Raw genomic sequence first — 27,223 nt, 5'->3', positions numbered from 1 at the left:
GATCACAGATGGCCTGGAAGGATGGCATTTTCGAGCTTAACAAAAGAGAGCATGGAATTTTTTTTTTTAAAGGCTACAAACATTTTACTATGTTATACAGCTTCCAGTATAACAAATAGCAAATAAATGTAAACAGTATCTTAGAAATTGGTCTCCACATTATAGCCCATGGTACAATAACAAGTGAAAGAGGACAAGGGGGGGAGGGGTTCTAACGCATTCTATGACTATATTTATAACATTTAAAAGGAATTCAAACTGAGAAGAAATGCGTAGCTCCGTTTAGGGCTAATAAAAGCCACTCTTTGGCCACCTTCTTCATAATGCAGCCCGCATCTGCTGCCACTGCTACTCACACTGAACCACAAATGACATGTTTGTCAGACCCTGTAATAGTTTACTAAGGGAAATTATGAACTTCTTTCTCTGGAAGATTCTAAAAACAGTTTTCATCTGGTTTAATGGTTGTCCTTTCTGAAATAAGGTGAACTGACTGGATAATCTTTCCGTTTCTCCTAAACCTCATATGAGATGTAGGTATGCCAGTGACACAAATCATAAAAAAATAAAAAAAAATAATCATTAAAAAAAAGCTACACATGGTTGCTAAAATAATACTTAGGCAATTTAATTCCAGAAAGCTGACATACTGTTTAAAATATTCTAAAGGATTCAGAATAGTTTAAGGTTTAAATTTCTGGGAAGATATTTTGTGCAGTGGAGAAATTTTTTGGTTAGAAACAATTTTATTCAGATGTATATACTTACAACTACCATCAAACAGTATAAAATATATTCAAAGAATTAACTACAGCAGGTACTTTAGAGACAATCATAAAATATCACAAGAACATGATGGTAGTAGTAAGACCGTGAGAGAAAATTCAATTTATATATAAGATTTGTACAGTTTCAGGTATTTGTAACTAACATAATAATGATAGAAAGCAGCCTCTGGGTATTTCCTAGGTACCATCATGGTAGGAAAATGATTCTCCGGAGTTATCTCCTTTACCCTCACGGACCCTACAACATTAATGTGTCAATTCCCTTTTAGCAGGAAAGAAACTGAAGCTTAAAGAGAGGTAGGCTATTTGTCCAAACTTAAACAATTAACAAGTGACTGATCTAGGTTGAAAGTTTAAACCCACACAGTCTGACTCCAGAACCCAATCTCTAAATCACTGTGCCACACTTCCTCTGTTGGAAAACTTGCTCCTCCCCATCAGGAATAAGATAGATTTTTTTAAGACGCTAATATGAAATCAAATGACCAAGGAAGAAGAGAAGCAAAAGCTTTTGGTAATATTCAAACTGAATAACCCTTGACTCACTGTGACCTCACTTGGGTCTTTTGAGGGTTTACTCCAACTCTTGGGGATTAATGGGCCACATTATTTGCAGCTGATTTCCCCCAGTTCCCTTTGGGCTCTCCTGCCTATCATGGGGGATCCACAGGTCTAGACAAATAAACTTTACAACTGTGCTCACTGGGGACCTGGGTGGCTCAGTTGGTTGAGTGTCTGACTTCGGCTCAGGTCATGATCTCGCAGTTTGTGAGTTCGAGCCTCATGTCGGGCTCTGTGCTGACAGCTCAGAGCCTGGAGCCTGCTTCACATTCTGTGTCTCCCTCTCTCTCTCTCTCTCTGCCCCTCCCCGACTCACACTCTGTCTCTCTCTCTCTCTCTCTCAGAAATAAACATTAATAAAAAATAATTAAAAAAAAAAACTGTTCACATCACTACACAGTCCAACTGTTTTGTTACTGGTGTACACAGCCATTTCAGAAATTGCTAGAATACTCCAGTACACTCCGGCACCAGTCATTATTTTCAGCTCTTGGAAATCCACCATGTATGATTCTAGCCTGAAGTAAGAATTCAGAAATGTGGTCACTCTTGCTTACATTTTCTCTGGAAACTCAGCGAATATGGAATCAAAGAAATCAAAGAAGGTACATGACCTTCTTTTGTTCTCCTCAGCTTTCTCTGCTTATGACTGATGAGAAGAAACTATCCTACCAGCTGCCATGGCAGCGTACGAGAATAGAAAGAAATGGAAATCAGTAACATACAACAGGTACCTTACAAATACTGCCGACTACCTGACCTTTGCCAGCCATATCTAACATTCTTTGACTTTTCAAGCATAGTTCACAAATGGGGCCAAGGGCACCACAAAAGAATTGCTGAAAATACAGGCATATAAGTGACCTTTAATATTAAAATGCTTTATGAAATGTCATATAAAATCATTATATAGGATACATCTCACAAGTCTCTGCTTTTAAAAGTTTTCAACAACACATCTGCGGCTAGTCCTGGGGACAGGGCTCCACTGAGAACCTTTTTTTCCAGAAGAGGAATCTGCTCCCGGACTGCGGGATGGGTCCTGAAATGGTCTAACACACTTTCCTGAATGAGATTCCACATCCAAACTTTCTGCTGCTTCTGTCGTTTGGCAGTCAGCTCCCCACTGGCGAGCATGAGGTCCTGGAATTCTTTCATTTTATCCCACATTTCAGTGATCCCCTCTCCACTTCTGGCAGAAATACGAATTACCTATTAAAAAGGGAAGAACCCAAAACCGTTTTACTTAAAATGATAGAAAACATTTTCACGGGGAGCCTGGTTTCCTGCCAATTAAGTCTTAAAGTGTATGAAAATAGGCAAGTGAAACGGAGACATTTTATCACTGTGTTGAAGTGAATATACTGAGAAACAGACTGAGGTCACTTACTAGGATTACTAAACACATGCAGAAGCAAGACACTGATTCAAGGTCAAAATCTTTAGCCCAGGGTCTATTCTGGTCAATTGTTAGGATTGCTCAGATGGTCTTCAGGGGCAACACAGACAAAATGAGAGAGGGTCACGAGGATGAGAAGGGCAGGGCTGGGTGGGTTTCCCTGAGGCCTGAGTGCTAGACCATGAAACTCAGTTGAGAAAATAGCCCCATAACCTCCCTTTGTCAGAGTTCCCTGATTCAGCAGGTGCCAAGAGCTGAGCATCCAGCACCTGCATGTACAATGCAGACAACATGACCAGGGAGACCGGGAGCTGATGGGAAGACAGGTTGTGGCTGTTCTCACTGTAGTGACTGTAGCTTATTCTTTAATAACATAGTGTCCTCCTGCAGATAAAGCTGCCCACATCAATATTACCGTACCATTTATTACAGAATTTGTCTTTTTTTTTCCTTATTGAAAATAGCACCCAACAAGCATAATGGGAAGGGAAGCTATCACATCAAAAGCCTCTTCTCTCCTACTCAAACTCTAATAAAGATAATCAAATCACTAATTGCTCCATAATCTTAAGAATGGTTCCTTTCAGAATGGATTTGCTATCACTTCCAAATGGCTCAAGTCAAGCATTAAGCAATCTAATCTATCCCCTCACATCTAGTTTTTGACATCTAGTGGTTGAAGGATTAGATTTAAAATCATGACTACACACTCTGGCTTTGTCATAATTTTAAAATTGTAATCTCACATACAAGCAAAGATTGATTATCTGTCTAGCTGGGGACTTGCATCCTCTCTTCTAATGTGCACGATCCACTCGGTGAAAATGCAGAAAGGAAGGCAAGCTAACCTTTGGTCTCCAGACCTCTGAACGCCTGTGGAGTAATTTCAGTGCGCTCACGTACTCTGCTTGCATCCTTCGAGCTGGCACGATCAAGTCTCCATCAGATTTAGTTACAGCTACCAGATCTGCCATCTCAATGATGCCTCTTTTGATACCCTAAAGTGAAAAAGACAGTGATGTATCAGAAATACTTCATTTGATTATAGCCAAAAATGGGACAACAGTCAATTGAGAGTCACGCACTTTATGAACTAACTTTTCCTCTACATCTTCCTAAACCCTGGGTTCCAGGAATTACAATCACTCAACAGAAATTACTCAGAAGCACCAGCTGTTGGGATTACAGAAGTCATCTACAATGTCTCTTCCAAGTGTAGAGACTAACATGCTAAGATACATTCACGATTAGAGTAAATATGTCATTAAGACACAACATGAATGAGTGGCAGGAGACAATTCACACTGACTCATGATGGGTTCCCTTTCTCATGAGCTAACACTGCAGGATGCAAAATCATCCGTCATTAAGTGCTTAAAAAGAGAAGACACCTATCGCTAACATCTGCATTTCCATAAACAAAGTCTTTGAAGTTTTCCTTAATGTTTGTAATTTTTTCTCCAATTTACATTTGAAGAAAAATAACCTGATAGCAAACAGTGCCTCAGTCTCTGTACGACAAATACCCACATAACAGTAGTCTCTTTTGGCTAGAGCTGTCCACGTATTCCATTCACTCCCGTGTTGCGGGTGGAAAAATCTAAGTTGTATGGTTAGCTCGAGGTCATAAACTCTATTACTATAAGTTGAGAAAAAACATAGAGAATCTGTCTTTGACTCAGGTACTGTAGCCAATATGAATGCTGTTTCTTTCCCTACATTAACAGCAACTTAATTTACAGAAACACAACACCGGAAATTTGTACTTTCAGAGATGTATACTTTGTGTTTAGGGAGAAAAAAAAGTCAATATAATTACCTGCAATTCATCTCCTCCCGCTGGTGGCAGTAGTAAAACAAACATGTCAACCATATCAGCAACAGCAAACTCCGACTGACCCACACCTGCAATTGTAAATCACAACTACATGCTAAAATATTCATAGTAATTTGCTTTCTCAACTACCTTGACCACCATTCCCGTTCCACTTCATTCACTTGTACCCACGATCACACACTCAGCCTGATCCCACTTTAAACACCCCACCTCTCGAGAATTTATTAAATGCACTGCTTTCCTATGAGCAAACTGTGACCTTCCCAGCTCTCCCCTTCGCTTATTCCCATTAGCCTAGTCTTGGCTGAATGGAGAACATCGAGATGTCCATTCTCTCCTCCCCCCTTGCAACTCTTTCCTGGCTTCCCTCTCAGCCGTAAGCAGCTTGAGCAATGTGGCTCTAACCCTAGATCATGCCTGTCAAGATGTTCAGCTTTCTTGCCTTCTCAACTTCCTGTGAGCCCCACAAACCCCCACCCATGGATCAGTCCAACCACCCGTGTTCTCTCCTCCGTAAGCGTGCCGGAGAAATGGCTCGAGAACAGGCACCACAGCAGGATCATGGTGTCTAACATCTGCTACCTCCTCCTCACTGCCTGGTAAAAGCAATGCCCCCAAACGCCCTCAGTCAGCTGCCTTCCCATTTCTCACAGTGGCTATTACAGTTACTGTGCCATAATCTCCCTGCATGATGATGACCATGACTCCTACGTGGCGGTGAAATAAAGGCAAGAACCCCCTCGGCTTTTCCCTCTCCACCCTCTGCAGATCAGCGGGCCCGAACACCAGCTCTGCTCACTGCCTCCTCTCCAGTCGCAGTATAAGAAGTACTGGCTGAAGGTTACCCTCTCTTTCCTTCCCACTTCCTCTGTGCCCTTGCCCTTGCTTTATCTTTAACTTCCTTAGTCTACAGGCTCTTGTCCCCCAACACCTGACAGGAATTGTGCTCATGTCTTTGTCATCTGAAAGCCAAACAAACAGGAAAAAAATAAGACAAAAACTCACAACCTACTCCAATTATCACCATATTTCTCATTTCTCTTTATACCTAAGTGTCTAGAAAAAAAAATCAACATGTGCTCACTGGTCTTCACTTCATTACTTCACATTAATTTCAATCCACTTAAATCTGACTTCCACATCACCTGCTCCACTGAAACTCCTCTCGAAATTCTGTCCGTTGGGGTGGCAGAGACTTCTGGTTGTCCATTCCATATTTATTCTCCCCTATTTCCTTATCCCAATGTTGTCAGAAGCATCGATGTACCAGGCGAAAGCCCACAGTCACCTGAACCCATTTCAGCTAGAGATGATTAATTAGTGAAAGCCAAAGTCACTAGATGGGGCTTTCAGGAAAGTTCTTGAAAGGGAGCTGACCCAGCTAGGAGGGGCCCACCCCTTCCCCTCACCTTCCCTCCCCCTACCTAGAAGGTGGATGTGACAGTTCAAGCTTCATCAGCTGTCTTTTAACCATGAGCAACCCTGAGGATGGGAACTAAGTGCTAAGAATGGAGAGCAGAGACAGAAACCCGGGACACCAAGGCCACTGTACAATGACCAGGCCTGCTTGGGACTGCCTGCCTCCAGGTTTCTTCTGTTCACAAAAAATAAACCACTCTCTGTTTGAGTCACATTTCGAGTCTCTGGGACAAGCAGTCAAATGCAACTTCCAGGTCATGCACTTGGTTCTTATGGTCCTCTACCTTGATTCTCCTACTACCGCATGGGCAACTCTTCCCCCATCCACCCTTAAATGGTGGAGCTTCTAGTCTCCAGCCCCATCTCTCTTCATGCCCAGCCTCCACACTCTATGTGCTAAATCTCCTGAGCAAACTGCAGTTCTCTAAATGGGCCATGTCCTCTTATTCTCTTTATTTCATTTTATTTAACTCCAATTCCTCCTTCAGCATGGAGTTTAACTGTCACCTCCTCCTGGAAGTCTTCCATGATCCCTCAAACCCAAGTCAGACTGTGTCACAAACATTTATCACTCAGTAATAGTGGATTGTCTCTCCAGAGGAAGGCGAATTTCTTGGGGTTTCCATTTCAGTATTTTTCAGTGGGTATAACTATGTGCTAGGGATATCAAGATGAAGTAAAACATGGCCCTGTATTAAAAAGGTACCCAGCTACATGAATTTTCTGAGCGAATATTGAAGACATGTGAAATGTGCTTTAAACAAAATAGGTGTTCTGTTAAAATATCGTTTCCAATGCTTACAGTTCTTGTCTGGTACTTACAACATACCACCCCTGTGTAACAGTTCTCCAGACACATGGCTTTTCTTTAAAGGTAAGGATGATAGCCCATATTCTCATATCTCCTATAGAATCCAAGATACAGTACCTCGTATTTAATGACACCTTTAGTAAATATATGCTCAATGAACAAAATGGTATTAGCTGTCACTCATCTTTATATAGCATTTGTTATAGTACTTCATTGTTATGAAACAGAAAATCATACTCACCTACGGTTTCAATAAGAATGATGTCATATCCCCCTCCTTCGCACAACAGAATGGCTTCATTTGTGGTCCTTGTCACACCTCCTAAAGTCCCTCTAGTAGGAGATGGCCTGATGTATGCATTCATATCTCTTGATAACTCAGTCATTCGGGTTTTATCACCTAAGAGTGATCCTAAAACACACATTTACATTTTATAATCATGGAACACCTATAGGGGCCAATTATCAATCAGCCAATTCCCAGGGGAAGTGCCTTATGACATTTCTCCCAAGATCTCAAAATCATTTCATATAATTGAGCTTTAGCGCCACACAGCGTGTATGATGTCAAGTTAACACCTCAAGCCCCTCAAAATTTATAACGGCTTTCCATTGGCTAGAGGTTCAAATCTAGATTCTTCAGTCTAACACTAAAGGCCCTCACAATGCAGCCCTACCTTACCTGTCCAATTTCAGCTTCCACTGCCCCCAAATCAATCTTCCAATTCCAGCCAAGACAGCTTCTTTACTGTCCTTTTAACATTGTTGTCTTTATGGTTTGCAACTGGAGATGATTATGACCCCAGAGGAAATCTGGCAATGTCTGAAGATATTTTTACTTGTCACAACGGGGGGCAGGACGCTACCGGCATCTGGTGGGTAGAGGCCAAGGATACTGCTAAGCATCGTTCAGTGTCCCACACCAAGACTGTCATTAGTGCCAGTGCTTTAGTATAAGTTCCTTGCCCGTGGAACCACGTCTTACATTTTCTGTAATGACTGCCGGTTCCCAGTAGGCAATTAATTTAATACCTATGGTACAGAATGAATGATGTTCCAAGGTTTACTACAGTATTTTGGTAAACGTCACTACTTGCGAATTCTAAAAGACTAAAATAAAAGCCTTGGAACTGTTGAAATTCCCTTTAACTTTTACTTTCCTCTAGCCATATAACAACATTGGAGGTGTAGTGCTGTTCTAACCCTAATTTCAATTTTCACTCTGCCTAAGAGCTAACTTCTCCACATAAAGTTGATGCTAAACATTGAGAAGTTCCTTAAAGATATGATCTCTCCACTCATGACTCCAGTTTAGAGTTCCCATAGGTTCTAATTCTCGAGCACACGCCTACCATGCATCTCAACTACCTTATTTACTTTTTTCTAAAAATATTTAGATGTTTTTCTAAAACTTTTTCCTAAAATAATTTTCTACATGAAATCATCTCTGGATAAGTCAACAATCTGCCAAAGCTATACTTTAAATTATTATCCTATAGATCTTAACACACTGAACTAAACATTATGAAATTACTCTCCCATATAATTGTCTTAGCCAGTGAGTCCAAAACTGTCACTTGCAGACCCTAAGGGAAGTCTCAAAGCTACTGCTGGAATCTGTGAATCCAAAACACAACAAGGGTTGACTACAGGCCAAAAAAGGAATGCTTCTCAACCTTAGCATCATGCTACTTTCAAATGCACAGTCCTATAGCAATATTAAAGTAGAAATGTAAACTTATAGTGTCCTGTTTATCCCTATGTATTTTTTTCCTTCAAAGTCTATATATGTATTTTTTTTTCTTACCTGAGAAAGGGACGTTCATTTTTAGTTTAAGAATTAAGAACCACATAACTATGCAACTTTAATCAGACTATCTTGTCACCATACCTGCTATCACTATCTCAAGCTATGGTTTTGTTTTGCTACTGCAAGTATTCTAGAATACTACAAAGGAAAAGAGAAAAAAAGATCTTTCACCTATATGAAAATGAGAGCCACCATAAAAAAAATTATTTGTTCTGGGGCACTTGGGTGACTCAGTCGGTTAAGTGCTGACTTTTGGCTCAGGTTCTGATCTCGCAGTTCTTGAGTTCAAGCCCCACATCAGGCTCACCGCTGTCAGCACAGGGCCTGCTTTGGATCCTCTGTCCCCCCTCTCTGCCCCTGCCCTGCTTGAGCTCCCGCTCTCAAAAATAAATAAACACTAAAGAAAAAAAATTCTTTGTTCAAATACTTACCTTTACCAAAGTTCTTAGACTGAAAATAAGGTAATATACTGATATGGATTTAATCTTGAACGTTGTAAATACAATTTTATTTTATGGTTAACATTTTTATTTTAGTCAATCAAAAACCGTGCATACTCTCAGCTAAAGTTCTCAATGGGTGGTGACAGGAATTGTCATCCACCTTTCTACTGACCTAAAGCCCCTAAAATATGATGATATCATCTCTATTTTTTAGCGTTAAATGCACTGTATGCAAACCAAACATTTCCACAAAGTGCCCTGTATTCCCTCCCCCCGCCACAACACACATTACATTGTAATGGCCTGTGTGTACGTGTCTGTTTCCCTCGTAAGATACGGAGCTCTAGGCCAGGGGACTGTGTCTCATTCACCATTACATAACGTGGTACCTTCCTTGTACAATGCCTGGCCTATAGCAGACATTCAAACACCTGTGAAATGAATAACTGCAATGTGAGAAGCCTAAATCATAAAGAGGGATAAGGGAAGAAAAACCTTCCTATTTATATAGCATGCTTTATGTTTTCCTTAAATGATCCTTTGGGGAAACTAAGTTTATTCATTGTATCTCTGATGAGCTGTGAGTAAACTCGGATGACTGTGTGACCCTGAATCAGTAATTGTTGAGCACTGTACATGACATACCATGCTAAGTGCTGTAGGGACAACAGCGGTATATTACATGGACCCCCTAAGAGCTTTCTGTTGAACCGAACATGTAATATTAACGGGTGACAAATTGTAAAGAGCAATAAGATTTTCTTTTAAGCTTAAGAGATGTTACAACAATATAAGAAAAAAGGCAATGAACAGACGGACCCATTTTCTGAACTGCATAGGGGCTGATGCTGCCAGGAGGAAACAACAGGAACGGAAGGGGGGGACTAGCCTCAGGTGTGATAGAGGGTTCAAATTTGCTTTTGATGATCTTCAACTTCTGGCACCTGTTTTCCTAGTTCTCTAAGTAGCCAGGCTACTCCTGGACTACCCACAAGCCAAGGAGCCTAATACCCCAAACTACCTCCCTCAATCTCCACCTTGCCCCTAGGACTCCCTTCTTTCAGTGAGACCAAACTCCGCTAGAGGTTAGAAGTCACCTGACTGTGCAAATTCCCACTAAATTATAACAGAGAGCCCCACGAGCCCCTGCTTTGCAGTTTAAAAAGAATCAGCAATACTCACCACCACTGGTACAAGAAGAAGGGTCCACAGCTAGCACGGATAATTTGTGCCCTCTCTCAGTAAGCATTTTTCCAAAATATTCTATGAAGGTTGATTTTCCAGCACCAGGGGGCCCAGACAATCCTACAGTAGAGAGAATCCTTCTAATTTAAGAAATGAAATCAGCCCTATGATAAGTTCTATTCAAATAGATTACCTTCTATTTCTCCTAATTTATTAAAACTCCTATTAATGTATTTCACATTTCCTAAATGAAACAAAACACTATTTATCTAGTTCCTGAGTAATATAGAGGAAGAAAACAATCCTGAGCTCCATATGTTCACCAAATTCACTTTATAAGATTATAAAATAGGATATGCCTTTTTACCGTAACGCAGATCTTTCTGGACAGACTTTATTGCCTCTGTCGTTAATGTGCTACATTCCCTCAACATCTGCCCACCTCTCATCATGACCAGTCATTATTCCACCTACCCCAGGGCTGTACTTTTATGTTCCCAGTGGAAAAACAACTCACTACTCTAGAAATTCCCAGTGACTGAGAAAATAATTTTCTATTTATGAAGGATAATTTGTTTCATCCCACCCATAACTCAAAATATATCCTATCAACTGGATCCAGGAAAAATTAATTTGTCTGAAGAGAGGCAGAAAACTCCCCTGCTTGGAGAGTTCACAGAGCATGCAGATAAGACCACACAGTCTGCAGCCAGGTGGCCAGTTCCAGTTCTAGCTCCACCTCTTCTGAGCTGTGTAATCTTGGTGAAGTTACTTAACCATTCTGTGCCTTTTTCCTCTGCAATAAAATGCATATGATAGCACCTATCTCTTCAGGTTGTTGTCAAGAATTAGATGTTAATGTTTGCAATGTTTCGAACAGCATATGGCATAAAGGAAGAGATATATGTGTTATGCTCACAAAGTATATAAAACTTAAGCATTTAATTGTAATTATATTCAAAAGTATGTGTACGTCATATGGTATGCTTGGCTCCTTACTGAAGTTTTCAGGGCAGGTCTCTGTCTTAAACATCGGTACGGGTGCTGAATCTGTTACTCGTATTTATGATGGTAATAAAATAACTACCACAGAGACACAGGTTTATCTGGCCTCATAAGACCAAGATAAAAGAACCAGAATAGCAATGAAAATTTATGAGTTACTAGTTATGTGTGAGTTGCTGGTTAACTCTAGATATTTCTGGGAACTTCTCTCTTCAAATATCTTTAGGTGTATCAAGTAAACACTTTGTTATAGCTGGAATTTCTCTTTCGGAGTCTGCTATTTTGTCTGCAATACGTAAAGATTATTAACACCCAATGTAGTACTGTCAAAATGAGGGTTCCTTCAGTGATGGCAGAATAGGATGTGTGAACAACGCAGACCAATACAAATGTTGGTTGGTGAACTCTTTTTGAAATTATCTTTAAAATTCATACCGTTACCATAAAAATTAGGAGGCTTTAATCCCATATCATCAATAAACTGAGATGTAAGTCTAACGCAATGCTAGTCAACTTTTAAGTGTATTTTAAGTGTATTTATTCAATTTCTGCACTTTGTTCACCATTTCTAGTTCTTTTTGGTAGGAAAGTTGGTTGGAATCACCTATTTTGCCATCATGAAAAGCTCTCACTCCACCCAAACACATCTACGTTGTTTTATAATGCGCAATTAAAAAATATATATAACAAGCTTATTTACAACTATGGAATCTAGTCAACTGTTCAAGAAATCGAGTGAACATCTAATAGTTTAGATAGCAAATGAATACGGTCCCTCCTTTAAAATACATTTTGGCATTGAGTTGGCTGTGCTTAGAGCCAAGCAACTGCCAGAAACTTTAACAAAAAGTACCTGAAAGAGGTTTGTCCATAGAAACTAATGAAACGCCCGAGAAGTAGAATTTTGAAATGTGATAAGAATAATTACAGTTGATAGAAACACAAAACCAAGTCATTTACTTTAGACTATCAAGCAGAAGGACTACCAAGAGAGAGGAGTAAACCTGTAAAAGTTCCTCATATGCATATTCTATCCTGGGAGCCACAGCATGATTCTTGCCAAAATAGAAATCTTATATTATTCTCTTAAAATACAGAGCCTTGGTTCAAATGACCATGACAGTTTTCCACCCCCCAACATAATAAGACTAATATTTGCAAAGAAAAGGCATTTAAAATCCAGCCCAAAATTCTGAAAAGGAAAAAAGAATTCCCATTAGATTGAAAACTATTTAGACCTATTTCAAAAGAGACAAAATGTAGAAAAATATTTACTAAACAGACATAAAGGGAAAAAAAAAGACTGACCCACTCGAAATGCTAGTGGTTTTCCTTTATTTATTTGTTCTTGTTCTTTGTGGTAGACTAATACTTTCTGAAGAAGCACCTGGGCTAACTCTTTTTTCCTCTTGTGGGTTGATTCTATAAGAGTTATGGCCTCTGCTAAGCAGGCCCTGTGCCCTTGGATTAAACCGGTATAAAGTTTATCCACAAATCTTTGTTCTTTATCAGAAAGTTCTTCCGTGTGTTCCTTTAAAGTTGTTTGTACACATAATTTTCTCTTTAAACCATTTGACAGCAGCATCCATTTTGTACAATGGAGTCCAGGAGAATTAAATGGCTGAGCACAAGGGACTCCTGATCCGCGATGACTACTTGAGTGAAAGATGAAGTGGTAACGTCGAAAAGGTGTTCTTAAAAGGCCTTTTAGGAAATGCCGGTGAGGGTGTTGTAGTAGCATGGGAATATTCATTTTGTTTGTAACTGCAGAAAACACTGGATGTTTTTCGGCTCAATGTGATTTGTGATTCCCTAGAAGAAGAAAACATATTTTTGCCAGTTCAGTGTACAATTAAGATTCTGAAGTTAGTAAAACTGCAAGCTTAGTGGTTTCTCTATATTCTAAAACACACATAATCAGGCTTCTTGGCAGTACAAATAGGTGAAAGTTTCTTACCAAACACGAGAGAAGATCCCCCCACCCTTGCCTACAGTTAACAACCAGAGTAGCCCTAAATTATGGAGTTACTGTTCTACTGTGAAATACAATGTACATTAAAATTTTCTTCGAAACAAAAAATATACAAAAAACCCTGTAGGGTAGAAATTCTATGCCATGTTTATTTTCTTCTGTTTACAGACCTTACAACTTCCTCAGATCAAATATACCCTATTTTGAAACTCATTCAAAAGGTTTAAAAAAATCCCTCTGATGCTGGCCTTTTACTCTTTCTCTACAAAAAAAAAAAAAAAAAAGTGCTTAGTAGTGAAGGCACTTGAGGCCTAAGTTTAGATAAATGTATGTATTCAATAGGCTCACCCTAGTATATATTCAAAGAATGGCCTAACATAAGCATACCATCATCACCACCACCACCGCCACTGGGGCCTTCATGTGAAATGAACTGTGAGGTTTGTATGGTAACTAGATCAGCCTATCTCAAACCATGGCCAGGGGTGCCTGGGTGGCTCAGTTGGTTGAGCATCCAACTTTGGCTCAGGTCATGATCTCATAGCTCATGAGTTCGAGCCCCGTATCAGGCTCTGTGCTGACAGCTTGGAGCCTGGAGCCTGCTTCAGATTCTGTGTCTTCCTCTCTCTGCCCCTAACCCACTCGCATTCTGTCTCTGTCTCTCTGGAAAATAAACATTTAAAAAAGAGGATTTTTTTAAAAACCATGGCCAGAACCGCCTGGCACTTACTAAAACTGCATACTCCCAGCCCCAGTGAATCAGAATCTCTGTAGAGAAATAAGCACACTGAAGTTTGAACCACTATGGAATTAGATGAGGATGCTTTAACTCAGATTTACTGATACTCTCCACTCCAAACTGTATTCGACAACGAAAGCTGACATAGTACATGGAGGGTCAAGAAAATACAGAGGTATTAGCTTTTATTATTATTTATTAAATCAACAGCATTAGCTTTTATTATTATTATAGCAATTTATAAAACTTTGGTTAAGAGTTAGGTCACAGACCTAGCTTCCAGTGGCAAACTACAATTTACATACAAATGATACATATGGCCTACCAAATTTGGGTTTATGATTATTTGAAAATTTTGGTTTTCAGTTCCTCGTAGCAGAATGAAATAAATTACTTGATTGCTCCAAAGTGCCTCTCTAAATTGTATTTCAAGACCAATCAGCATGAAATCAATTTTACTAAATAACATTCTAATAGGAAAAAGAAGACATTTTAAATATTTTTTATTGTTAGAACTGTAATTGCTCATCATTTTTTCTATTTTGGGGGAAATATGACTTCTATTTGTACAAAATTAGTCTTCTTCTAAAAGGACAGTTTATGGAAAACTGTGTAAAAAATGGTTCTAAAAAAACAATTTAAAACATCCACTACCACCCTTCACACAAACATACAAAAAAGATATATAAAACAAAAAAGTTCAGAGGGGGATCTATTTTGGAAGCTCACTGTAAGCACACTTCTCAACAATACCTCCACCATTACCACAGACTGGAAGCTCACAGGAAAGAAATGTATTTTTATTCGACCACTATTTTCTAAGTGTATGCTACTTTTCAGGTCCCAGGCTAGGTTTAAGAATGATAGTGATGATAATGTTATTGTTGGGTGATGACAATGACATTTTACCATGTTCCAGTCATTTTATTCTGACCTGCTGTATTCGTTTCCTAGGGCTGCTGTAACAAATAACCACAACCTGGGTGGCTTAAAACAACAGAAATGTATTCTCTGACTGTTCCAGAGGCTGGAAGTCAGAGATCAAAGTGTTAGCAGGCCTGCACTCCCTCTGAAGGCTCTAGGGGAAGACGGTTCCCTGCCCCTCCCAGTGGCCCCTGGTGTCCCTTGGCTCATGGATGCACAATCGAGGTCTCTGCCTCGGGCTTCATTTGGCCTTCTCTTCATGTCTGTCCTCGGTGTGGAGATTTGTCTCTGAATTGGGCCCACTCAGATAATCAAAGATGATCTCATCACAAGATCACTAACTTAATGTCATCTGCAAAACCCTTTTTTCCAAATAAAAGTCACATTCACAAGTTCCAGGGATTAGGACATGGATTTCTTTTTGAAGGTCACCATTCAACCCATTACACCTTCTTAGGTGGACTGTCAGTCTCATTATCTTACCCTAAATGACATAATCTCAGCACTTCAAAAGTCCACAGAATAAATAACACCATGTCCAAAAAAATCAGCCCTCAACAAGTATAAAAAGATGGAGATCATACTGTGCATATTTTCAGACCACAACGCTATGAAACTCGAAATCAACCACAAGAAAAACTTTGGAAAGGTAACAAATACTTGGAGACTAAAGAACATCCTTATAAAGAATGAATGGGCCAACCAAGAAGTTAAAGAGAAAATTAAAAAGTACATGGAAGTCAATGAAAATAATAACACCACAACCCAAAACCTCTGGGACGCAGCAAAGGCGGTCATGAGAGGAAAGTATATAGCAATCCAGGCCTTCCTAAAGAAGGAAGAAAGGTCTCAGATACACAACCTAACCTTACACCTTAAAGAGCTGGGAAAAGAACAGCAAATAAAACCCAAAACCAGCAGAAGACAGGAAATAATAAAGATTAGAGCAGAAATCAATGCTATTGAAACCAAACCAAAATAAAACAAAAACAGAACAGATAATGAAACCAGGAGCTGGTTCTTTGAAGGAATTAACAAAATTGATAAACCACTAGCCAGCTTGGTCAAAAAGAAAAAGGAGAGGACCCAAATAAATAAAATCAAGAATGAAAGAGGAGAGATCACAACCAACACAGCAGAAATAAAAAGAATAATAAGAGAATATTATGAGCAATTACATGCCAACAAAATGGGCAATCTGGAAGAAATGGACAAATTCCTAGAAACATATACGCTACCAAAACTGAAACAGGAAGAAATAGAAAATTTGAACAGACCCATAACCAGTAAGGAAATCGAATTAGTAATCAAAAATCTGCCAAAAAACAAGAATCCAGGACCAGATGGCTTTCCAGGGGAATTCTACCAAACATTTAAGGAAGAGTTAACACCTATTCTCTTGAAGCTATTCCAAAAAATAGAAATGGAAGGAAAACTTCCAAACTCTTTCTATGAAGCCAGCATTACCTTGATTCCAAAGCCAGACAAAGGATCCACTAAAAAGGAGAATTATAGACCAATTTCCCTGATGAACATGGATGCAAAAATCCTCAACAAAATATTAATTGGCCAGCTGGATCCAGCAATACATTAAAAAAAATTATTTACCACAACCAAGTGGGATTTATACCTGGGATGCAGGGCTGGTTCAATATCTGCAAAAACAATCAATGTGACTCATCATATCAATAAAAGAAAGGACAGGAACCATATGATCCTCTCACTAGATGCAGAGAAAGCATTTGACAAAATACAACATCCTTTCTTGATAAAACCCTCCAGAAAGTAGGGATAGAAGTATCATAGCTTGATATCATAAAAGCCATGTACAAAAGACCCCAATACTGATATCATCCTCAATGGGGAAAAACTGAGAGCTTTCCCCCTAAGGTCAGGCGCAAGACAGGCATGTCCACTCTCACCACTGTTATTCAACATAGTATTGGAAGTCTTAGCCTCAGCAATCAGACAACACAAAGAAATAAAAGGCATCCAAATCGGCCAGGAGGAGGTCAAACTTTCACTCTTCGCAGATGACAAGATACTCAATATGGAAAACCCAAAAGATTCTGCCCCAAAACTGCTAGAACTGATTCATGAATTCAGCAAAACTGCAGGATATAAAATCAATGCACAAAAATTGGGTGCATTCCTATACACCAACAATGAAGCAACAGAAAGAGAAATCAAAGAATCAATCCCATTTACAATTGCACCAAAAACCATAAAATACCTAGGAATAAATCTAACCAAAGAGGTGAAAAATCTATACACTGAAAACTATAGAAAGCTTATGAAAGAAATTGAAGAAGACACAAAAAAATGGAAAAAAGATTCCATGCTCCTAGATAGGAAGAACAAATATTATGAAAATGTCGATACTACTCAAAGCAATCTACATATTCAATGCAAAACCTATCAAAATAACACCAGCATTCTTCACAGAGCTAGAACAAATAATCCTAAAATTTGTATGGAACCAGAAAAGACCCCGAATAGCCAAAGCAATCTTAAAGAAGAAAGCCAAAGCAGGAGGCCTCACAATCCTGGACTTCAAGCTGTATTACAAAGCTGTAATCATCAAGACAGTATGGTACTGGCACAAGAACAGACGCTCAGATCAATGGAACAGAATAAAGAACCCAGAAATGGACCCATAAATGTATGGCCACCTAATCTGTGACAAAGCAGGAAAGAATATTCAGTGGAATAAAGACAGTCTCTTCAGCAAGTGGTGCTGGGAACACTGGACAGCAACATGCAGAAAAATGAACCTGGACCAGTTTCTTACACCATACACAAAAATAAACCCAAAATGGATGAAAGACCTCAATGTAAGACAGGAAGCCATCAAAATCCTCGAGAAGAAAGCAGGCAAAAACTTCTTTGATCTTGGTTGCAGCAACTTCTTACTCAACACATCTCCAGAGGCAAGGGAAACAAAAGCAAAAATGAACTATTGGGACCTCATCAAAGTAAAAAGCTTCTGCACAGCGAAGGAAACAATCAGCAAAACTAAAAGGCAACCGACAGAATGGGAGAAGATATTTGCAAATGACATATCAGATAAAGGGTTAGTATCCAAAATCTATAAAGAACTTTTTAAACTCAACACCCAAAAACAAATAATCCAGTGAAGAAATGGGCAAAAGGCATGAATAGACATTTCTCCAAAGAAGACATCCAGATGGCCAACTGACACATGAAAAAATGCTCAACATCACTCATCATCAGGGAAATACAAATCAAAACCACAATGAGATACTACCTCACACCTGTCAGAATGGCTAACATTAACAACTCAGGCAACAACAGATTTTGGCGAGGATGCGGAGAAAGAGGATCTCTTTGCACTGCTGATGGGAATGCAAACTGGTGCAGCCACTCTGGAAAACAGTATGGAGGTTCCTCAAAAAAACTAATAATAGAACTACCCTACGACCCAGCAATTGCACTACTAGGCATTTATCCAAGGGATACAGATATGCTGTTTTGAAGGGACACATGCACTCCAATGTTTATAGCAGTGCTATCAACAATAGCCAAAGTATGGAGCTCAAATGTCCATGAATGGATGAATGGATAAACAAGTGGCATATATATATATATACACACACACACACACACACACACACACACACACACACACACAATGGAGTATTACTCAGCAATCAAAAAGAATGAAATCTTGCCATCCGCAACTACATGGATGAAACTAGAGGGTACTTTGCTAAGCGAAATTAGAGAAAGACAAATATCATATGACTTCACTCACATGAAGACTTTAAGACAGAGGACAGATGAACGTAGGGGAAGGGAAACAAAAATAATATAAAAACAGGGAGGTGGACAAAACAGAAGAGACTCTTAAATATGGAGAACAAACAGAGGGGTTACTGGAGGGATTATGGGAGGGGGGATGGGCTAAATGGGTAAGGGGCATTAAGGAATCTACCCCTGAAATCACTGTTGCACTATAAGCTAACTAACTTAGATGTAAATTAAATAAATAAAAAATAAAAAAATAATAACACCATGTCCAAAAAAAAAAAAAAAAAAAAAAAACCATGAAGGGCTGTGGGAACAGAGAAAATTATAGAAACTAACTTTCCTTGGGGAGTAGAAGGTTCAAGTCATGGAGGGGTCAATGTCAGGGCTAAGTCTGAAAGGATTACAGAAAAAACAAAAACAAAAACAAAAACAAAAACTGAAGGACGAGACAGGCTTTCCAGGCTGATGACTTAATGTACAGAGTCACAAATGGAAATTGGTCTCTTCCCTGCCATCAGAGAAGATTGAACAAGTCAGTGAGGCAGAAGCCTAGTCTATATATGGAACTAGTGTAGGAGATGAAGCTGGACCAGGATGTAAACCAAGGCTAAGGAGCTATATTTTGCCTTGTTGGCAGTGGAGACACAACAGTGATCTATACAAAGGTTAGTGACACCATCAGCTCTGGTTTTTAGGAGATAACACCGGGAATGGTGGTAAGAAGAGTAATTAGACCCTGGTAACATAAAGCCCAGTTTAGGAAACCCTAGCAAAGACCCAAAAGAGATGATGAGGACCTGGACTTAGGCAAGGCATTAAGGGAAAGACAAGTCAGATTCAAGACCTTATTGTCCACACTAGAATCCTCAAAGCTCACTACAGAGGTTGGCAAGTTGCAGTTGCTGAAAAACAAACAAACAAAAAAAGGCTGCCGATCTGAACTCATTTCATTTCCCACCTGCCTGTCACTCAAGAGCTTATAATCCATTTTCAAATACTCCATTTCACTTTATTTCCCCAGACAATTCTATGATGACATTTATTATTATTATTATTATTTATTCTCACTTAACAAGGGAAGGAAAACAAGAGTGAGTTAGGTAACTAAATTAGTCATAACCAATGGGCGGGCCAGGATTCAAACTCAGGTCTTTTGACTCTCTGTGGCATTTTTTCTTAATAAATTATTTTGGGATAAAGGAGAAGTCTTTTGACTAAAAGGTATTAGTAACCCTGCCCCTCCCAAAGCAAGTAAAAAGCATTTTTTAAAAGTATGCAGTGACAGTGGCAGCATTCGGAAGAGCCAAAGCGCAGAGAAGAGGAAATGCTGACCAGGATACAGAACATTCTTACTACCAATCCTAGTCCTATCTATCTCTCCCATAGGAGAGATGCTGTCTATAGAGTCTAAGAGAAAATTATAACTATTTAAAATATTCCCTTTAATTAACAAATCTTACCATGACTGATTCATTATCCAACAAAGCTATGCTCAAAAAAGAGAAAGTAATATGTTGAGAGACAGAGAAAGAAGATTATAAAGCACTCATTCAAGAAACACTTGAGCGTTTACCATGTGTCATGCAATAGTCTAGGGGATATAATGATCAAAACAGAACAAAGTTCTTGCCCTCATAAAGCTAACATCCTAGTAAAACAGATAATAGACATATAAATAAGGAGGCCAGTGTGGCTAGACATTAATAAGAGGGGAAATATAGGAGAGAAGGCCAAAGAGGGACATACAACTATAGATAGGACTGGAGGAACTCTGAGAAGGGAAGTGATAGGACAAAGGAGAACCTGATGTGACTTCTGTTTTAAAAGGATCTGATGGGGATGCAAGAACAGAAATGGGAAGGCCAGCAAAGAGATCAATGCAATAACCAGATGAGAAATGATGAGGACAGGAACCAGGTGGGGATAGTGTTAAATCAGGATTCTGGATGAATTCTAAAGGACCTGTTAATGAATGAGATATAGGATGGGACAGAAAGATAGCAGTCAAGGATGAGGCACAGATCTTACCCTGAGACACAGCAAAGATGGAGTTGCCCTTTAATGAACTGAGGAAGACTGCAGGAAGTCAGGTTTTGGGTAAGATTAGGCGTGTTTAGTTTCTGATACGTTAAGTTTAAGATGCCTACTAAATATCCAAGTGGCATCCTGGGTAGGCAGTTGTGTTACTAGTCTCAGGAAGGGGTCAGAGCTGAAGTGTAAATTTGAGAATCATTAAGTGTTTAGGTGTGATTTAAATCCATGAGCCCAAAGGGGATTACCAAAAGTGTGACTGGAAACAAGGAGGTGTTACACCATTTTTCATAGAATTTTACATACAAACACACATACAGAGAAATACATATGTCAAAACATTAACTTCATCTATAAATGAGTGGTATTATAGTGCTTATATGTTGTTTTTTGGTTAATCATATTTTTCTGATTTTTTAAAAGAAGCATATGTTACTGTTGTAGGCAGAAGCTCCCCGCCCCCCGCAAGAGATGTCCTTGTCTTAATCCCTGGAACCTGTGAATATGTTACCTTACATGGCAAAGCGGAATTAAAGTTGCAGATGAAATTAAGGTTGCTAATCAGCTGACTTTAAGATAAAATGATTATCCTGGATAATCCAGGTGGACCCAATATAATCACCAAAGTCCTTTAAAATGAAAGAGGGAGGTGGAACAGCAAAATGATGTCACGTGAGGAGGACTCAGCCCACCCTTGCTGAACCTCTAGGATGGAACAAAGATGCCTTGATTCTAGCCCCATAAAACCTAAGTCAGACTTTTAACCTACAGGACTCTAAGATGAATAATTCGTGTTGTTTTAAGCTATGAAGTTTGTAGTTATTTGTTATAGCAGCAAAAGAAAACTAATACAGTTGCTATAGTAAAAAAAAAAAACCGTTTTAAAGATAAAACACAGAATTTGTATACTTTTAATAAGAAATGTCTAGTAACTACTCATGATTTAATTTTTACTTTGTCTGTATCTGTAATCTGTAACTTGCTTCCTTCTGCACTGAGATTTCATAATGTGAGAATCAAACCTGATGAGTCCTTAATTTAAAGTTACTATGACCAACAGCATTACATTCAATGTATATTTATATGTCAATTTCTCAATTAAACATAAAATTAACATATATACTCAAAAACCTAGTAAAAAGAATTATTTATGAGGTGAAAAAAGTGATAGTCATATTTTAGCTATGCTTCTGTGCACAGGTTCTATCAGAATTCTCATATTAAGATATGAGGTTCAACATAATATTAAGATATGAAGTTCAACTCTGAAATAATGTGATATATGTGGGCTACTAACCATTTTTGAGGACGGCAGCTTTAAAAAACAAACGCAAAAATTCTATATGCTATAATAAAAATTCTGTGGAATGCTAATTAAATTAGCAGAATGCTTATCTTCCACATTTCTGCTTGACAAACTCCTACTCAGTTCAAACATACCTCTTCTAGGACACATCTTCCCCCACCTTTCCCAGGCAGTCACCTGTTCTATCTGCAAAGCTCCACAACGTTTTATTCATCTTTTCTGATTTATCTATTTACAGATCTCTCCCCACCAATTCTCATCCCTCAGCCCAGCCAATGATTGTCCCAGAGAAGAGACAGTGTCTTATTCTGTTTCCTCGGAATCCAGCACAATGCCAGGCATATAGTAATCGGTTAATTTTTTTAAGGTTCCTGAGTGGACTCTCTACTTATGTTAATCTAATATACTTGAAAGGAAAGTGTGAGTACCTCCTTAACCTGTGTGATCTAAAAACATTCTACCTTGTAAGTTCCCTGTTTTGAATCAAGGCACCTTTGACATCTAACTAATCTTCCAAAACAGAAAGATAAATTTGTAAGGAATCAAAACCCAGTAACAAGAGTTTACTAGATGAAAATATGTCCACTTCTAATGATGCAAACAAACAGTATTCCCTAAATAAATGAGATGAAACTAAAAACTGTCTAATAAATAGTAATATACGTTGCTCTAACATTAGAATAGTTATTTCTTATAATAATTTAATCAAAGTCTTTTTCAGAAAATCCAGACCAACTATCTGACAAGCTTATGGTTTACACTGCAGAGTTTATCACAATTTGGGATTATGAAGTTCTCTGTCCTTTGATGCCAATACAGATCTCAAATGGCTTTTAAGTGACAAGAATCAGGAAAAAGATGATATCCTTTTCCCCCATTCTTTTGCGAAAACCAAAGAGCTACCCAGATGTATATAATTCAAGGTTTTTACACCTTCAAATCTCTGGGGGCTGATTTTCTTGCTGCCCCCAAACCTTCTGGACCATGTGAATAGCAGAGCAGCAGCTGTTACCTTTCACTGAGCGTTTATCATGTGTGAGACATTCCTGTATACATTTCCTCAGCTAAGCCTCACAATAGCAGACAAGATTCTATTTTATAGGTGAAGCTCAGTAAAGTTACACTGATTGACTTAAGGCCTCACAACTAATGGCAGAACTTGGGAAAAACTATGGATTTGAAAAATCAGATCTATGGGGCACCTGGGTGGCTTGGTCGGTTAAGTGTCCCAATCCTGATCTTGAATCAAAGGTCATGATCTCTCGGTTCGTGGGTTGGAGACCTGTGTCAGGCTCTGCTCTGATGGTGATGGTGTGGAGCCTGCTTGGGATTCTGTTTCTCCTTCTCTCTGCCCCTCCCCTGCTTGTGCTTGCTCTCTCTCTCTCTCTCTCGATAAACTTAAAAACATAAAAATAACAATAAAAAAATCCAGATCCATATGAAGACAGGTGGTGTCATGTCACATCAAGAGAACACCAAAAAACCCTTTACATTTAAATACAGCTGATTATGGCAGGCTGTTTATCTTCATTTTGTTTTTTTTTTTTCTTTTTGCTTAAGCCATAATGAAAAATTAGTTTACATCTTCTGTACAAACCTTACCAGTAGGAGATCCCAATAGTATACTAGGTGATAGAATAAGCCAAATTTATACAAGTTTTAAATGTTTTTCACTCCACAAATAACTCACACCTCATAACTCAGTGTATAACATACTTAAACCCATTAATTTAATGAATCAACCAGATTTTGAGGAAGTCCATAATTTCTTTTAAAGCCAGTGTAATTCAGCCTTGTCTGAACAACCCTCCACCATTATAATATGTCACCTACAGAACAGACTAAGCCTCTAGAGTAGCAAAATTATGGAGGTAGGGAAAAAGACTTCCCATCTGCACATGTAACTAAGCATCTTCTCCTGCTTTCTTAAGGAAAGAAATTTTAAAACTTGGCCAATAATCAAATTAAACTGTTTCAATGAATTTTCATGATTCCTGAGAATCTTGGAGGTCTCATCCTACAATTTTAAGCTGTGTACTACCAAAATACAAGATAAATTTTGCAGCATTTACAACATTCAGTGAGATCTCTCAAAGCACTGCCATTTGTAATAAACCAGAATGTCAATTTGTTAATATACAGTGAAAAACACCAAGTGGGCAAAAATACTAAAATGAGTTGGTAAGTGAACCCCCTCTCAAGCAAAAGGTTCACGTGGACAGCAACATTTTAAGAATCACATTTGTTTTCCTCCAATACTTCTTTTATATCCATTCCCTCTACACCACCCTCATTCCCACCCTTACTATAATGGCTTTCAAGCTTTGATCACGGTCCATGGGAAGAAACACACTTACATCAGGCAACAAATAGGAATATAGCTGAAACAAAAGTTTCATAAAACATTTCTTACTGCTAATTCACGTGATACACTCTAATGTTACCTTTTCTATTCTGTTTTCTTTTAATGCAGATTACAACCTACCACAGGTACAACCTTACGCCTGAAAAACGCTCATCTACTATGACCATATTACCACTTATCATCATAATATGTAAGTCTATTATACTCCTCTGTTTAAAATACTTAAAAAGTTCCCTCTGCCTTATCTGTAAAAAAAATAAATAAAAAGTTTTCCTGGGATTCAGCCATTCATTTATTCAGCAACTATTTATTGAGAACCTACTATATGCCAGGCACTGTGCTATACATTGGTATATGGGTCCAACACAGCTTCTGACACCATAAAGTTTATAATCCAGCTAAGACAGTTATTACATAAATAATAATAACACTCTTTATGAGTGCTCTTATCTACCTCTCCAACTTAATTCATTCCCCTCCTCCACTTTTACCACATGGCTATAACTATTCTGATCTGCATGCAGGTCCCAGAAAAACCACTCTTAAACATCTTGGCCATTGTCCATTATGTTCCTTCTGATTGGAATCCCTTCTCTCTTTTAATCATCTCACAAATTCCTCTTCAGCCTTCAAAAATCAACCCAAGTGTCTCCTCTATAAACAGTTCTCTGCCCCTTTCCATGCCCTTTCAGTTGTCACTCATATCTCTTGTCATCCTACGCAGGCTACATCCCTCAATTATAATGCTGGTCACATTGTTAAGTTGTTAGTCTTGCCTAGACTATGAGTTATCTTTGTACCCACAGCATATTTTATTGCTCACAGAATAAAAGAATGTGTACTAGAATTTTGTATGGGTCAATAACTCCATTATGCTGATTACTCAATTAATCAATGTTTGAAAACATACATTTTGCTAGATTTTACAGTAAATATATATTTATTTAAGGATTCTCTTTTTAAGGTCTTATTTCAATATATGGATGTTTTCCTTCATTAAACATTTGCTCAGCAGCAGCCAGTCTGACTTGGGATATTTGTCTTGAAATTGATCCAATGAATATTCTCAATAACTACCCTGGCAAGAAAAAGCATACAGGATTTCCAAAATCAATACCTTAGGTCAGTGTCTGCAGCAAAGCACAGTTCATACAGGCAATGCAGTGTTACACCATGTGTTTCCATTTCTCAAGGGTAATCATTTTTGATTAGAAGATAAACTGTCAGGTGCCATTAATCTGTTTACCATCTCCCACCATCCCCCACAGGTTTTACATTCTCCTTTTCAAATAATCTCAGGAAATTTTGGTAGAGCAGAATGACTTTTTAAACAAGCAACTTTTAAATAGGTCATTGTTATATAAGAGTAATACCGAACACATACGGAACTCATGCAGGAAATACTCTAAGGTTCCCTGTCCACTATACCTTTTATCACATTTCCAGTTACGACTCACATTTCCCAATTTCCACTTTTAGGTTTCAATCTGTTTGGGAAAGTCTATTTTTTAAAATTTCATCACCATTAAACGTTTTCATTCACCCCGATTGCTATCACCCAAGTTCAAATCCAAAATGGTCTTGGGGAGCCCTATGTACATCTATGTATGAGGGACCCACATGTCCTCATACATGACTATATGAGGCAACAGTCAGCTAACAGGCAAATGTTTCAAGCAGTCGCCAGTCCTTCCCATGCCAAATATAGGTTTTCTTTAGTCTTCAAATATCTCAAGATGATATTTACATTTCTTATGGTTACATAACTTTTAGCATTTGTTTTGCCTCTAACAGAACACAGCCCTAAAAATAACTGAATTGTTCCCTTTTTAAAATTCTTACTACCTTGAGCACAAAACAATATTGTTTACTAATAAAAGAATATTTGGGGGGGAGCCTGGGTGGCTCAGTTAGTTAAGCATCCGACTCTTGATTTCGGCTCAAGTCATGATCTCATGGTTCCTGAGGTCAAGCCCCAGTCAGGCTCTGCACGGACAATGAAGAACCTGCTTGGGATTCTCTCTCTCCCTCACTAATAAACTGAAATAAAATAAAATAAAATAATACTTTGTGGACATTGCAGATGACCCAAAATGATTTAGTGTCTTCACAGGCCTCCAAGAAAGTTGATTTCCTACCAACTTGGAAGAGCTATAATGATCAGTTTTCCTATGTATATGTACTAGGGCACAACTCTTAAGAAAGATAATAAAAAAATTTATCATGACATTTTTGCTTAGGTGGTCTTTCATTTGCTAATAAGAAATATAAATTATTTGAATACAGTATGTCTGCTAGAAGAGACTTAGCCCATGCCTTTCCAGAGTACTTGACAAAGTCTAGGTACTCTGACTTTCAGTGTGAACCTACTTTACATCCTAGATTATATTCCATACAAGTTTTAATTTCACTCTTTGATTGTAGCTACACTGGACTATCGTGCCTTTTCCCTCTCCATTCTTTGGTTAACCATTCACCAAGTTTGTCATCGGCAAGGAACCAGCAACCTCACCAAAATTTCCTTACTGTGGCACAACAGTAAGCTCACAAACCTGACTAAAATGATGTAAATTTTAAAATATTGTTTTACAGCGCGACCCTTCCCTTTGAACCAAACTTGCCGACGCCTGCCTGTCAGCACATACCCCGCATTCCCAATATAGCCCAATCCAACAATATTCTCCTTTTCCCTCCCCCACCCCAAATCCTCCAGGAGGCGCCCCCGACGCTGGGGTTGGCCCCCACCGGCGGCCGGAGGCCAGAGCCCAGCTCTGGCTCCAGACGCCTCGCGCAACCCCCACCCCGCACTCACCCTCCCGAAGCCACGGAAGTGCGGCTCTGCCCCACCCCTTCCGCC

General features: G+C 38.8%; 1 protein-coding gene across 1 annotated transcript; it reads right to left on the bottom strand.

The window, feature by feature from the left end:
- Positions 1 to 71: 71 nt before the first annotated feature.
- Positions 72 to 27,223, bottom strand: MMAA (metabolism of cobalamin associated A). The gene is made up of 7 exons (XM_049631206.1): positions 27,179 to 27,223; positions 12,567 to 13,070; positions 10,251 to 10,373; positions 7,057 to 7,227; positions 4,568 to 4,653; positions 3,597 to 3,746; positions 72 to 2,561 (listed from the first exon to the last, which is right to left on the bottom strand). The coding sequence occupies exons 2-7, from the start codon at positions 13,009 to 13,011 to the stop codon at positions 2,271 to 2,273; spliced, it is 1,266 nt and encodes a 421-aa protein (XP_049487163.1). The 5' UTR covers positions 13,012 to 13,070; positions 27,179 to 27,223; the 3' UTR covers positions 72 to 2,270.

Source organism: Panthera uncia, chromosome B1, assembly GCF_023721935.1.
Source record: "Panthera uncia isolate 11264 chromosome B1, Puncia_PCG_1.0, whole genome shotgun sequence".
NCBI classification, from domain to species: Eukaryota; Metazoa; Chordata; class Mammalia; order Carnivora; family Felidae; genus Panthera; species Panthera uncia.
Note: the sequence above shows the minus strand (reverse complement) of the source record. Positions and strands in the feature narration are given on the sequence as shown.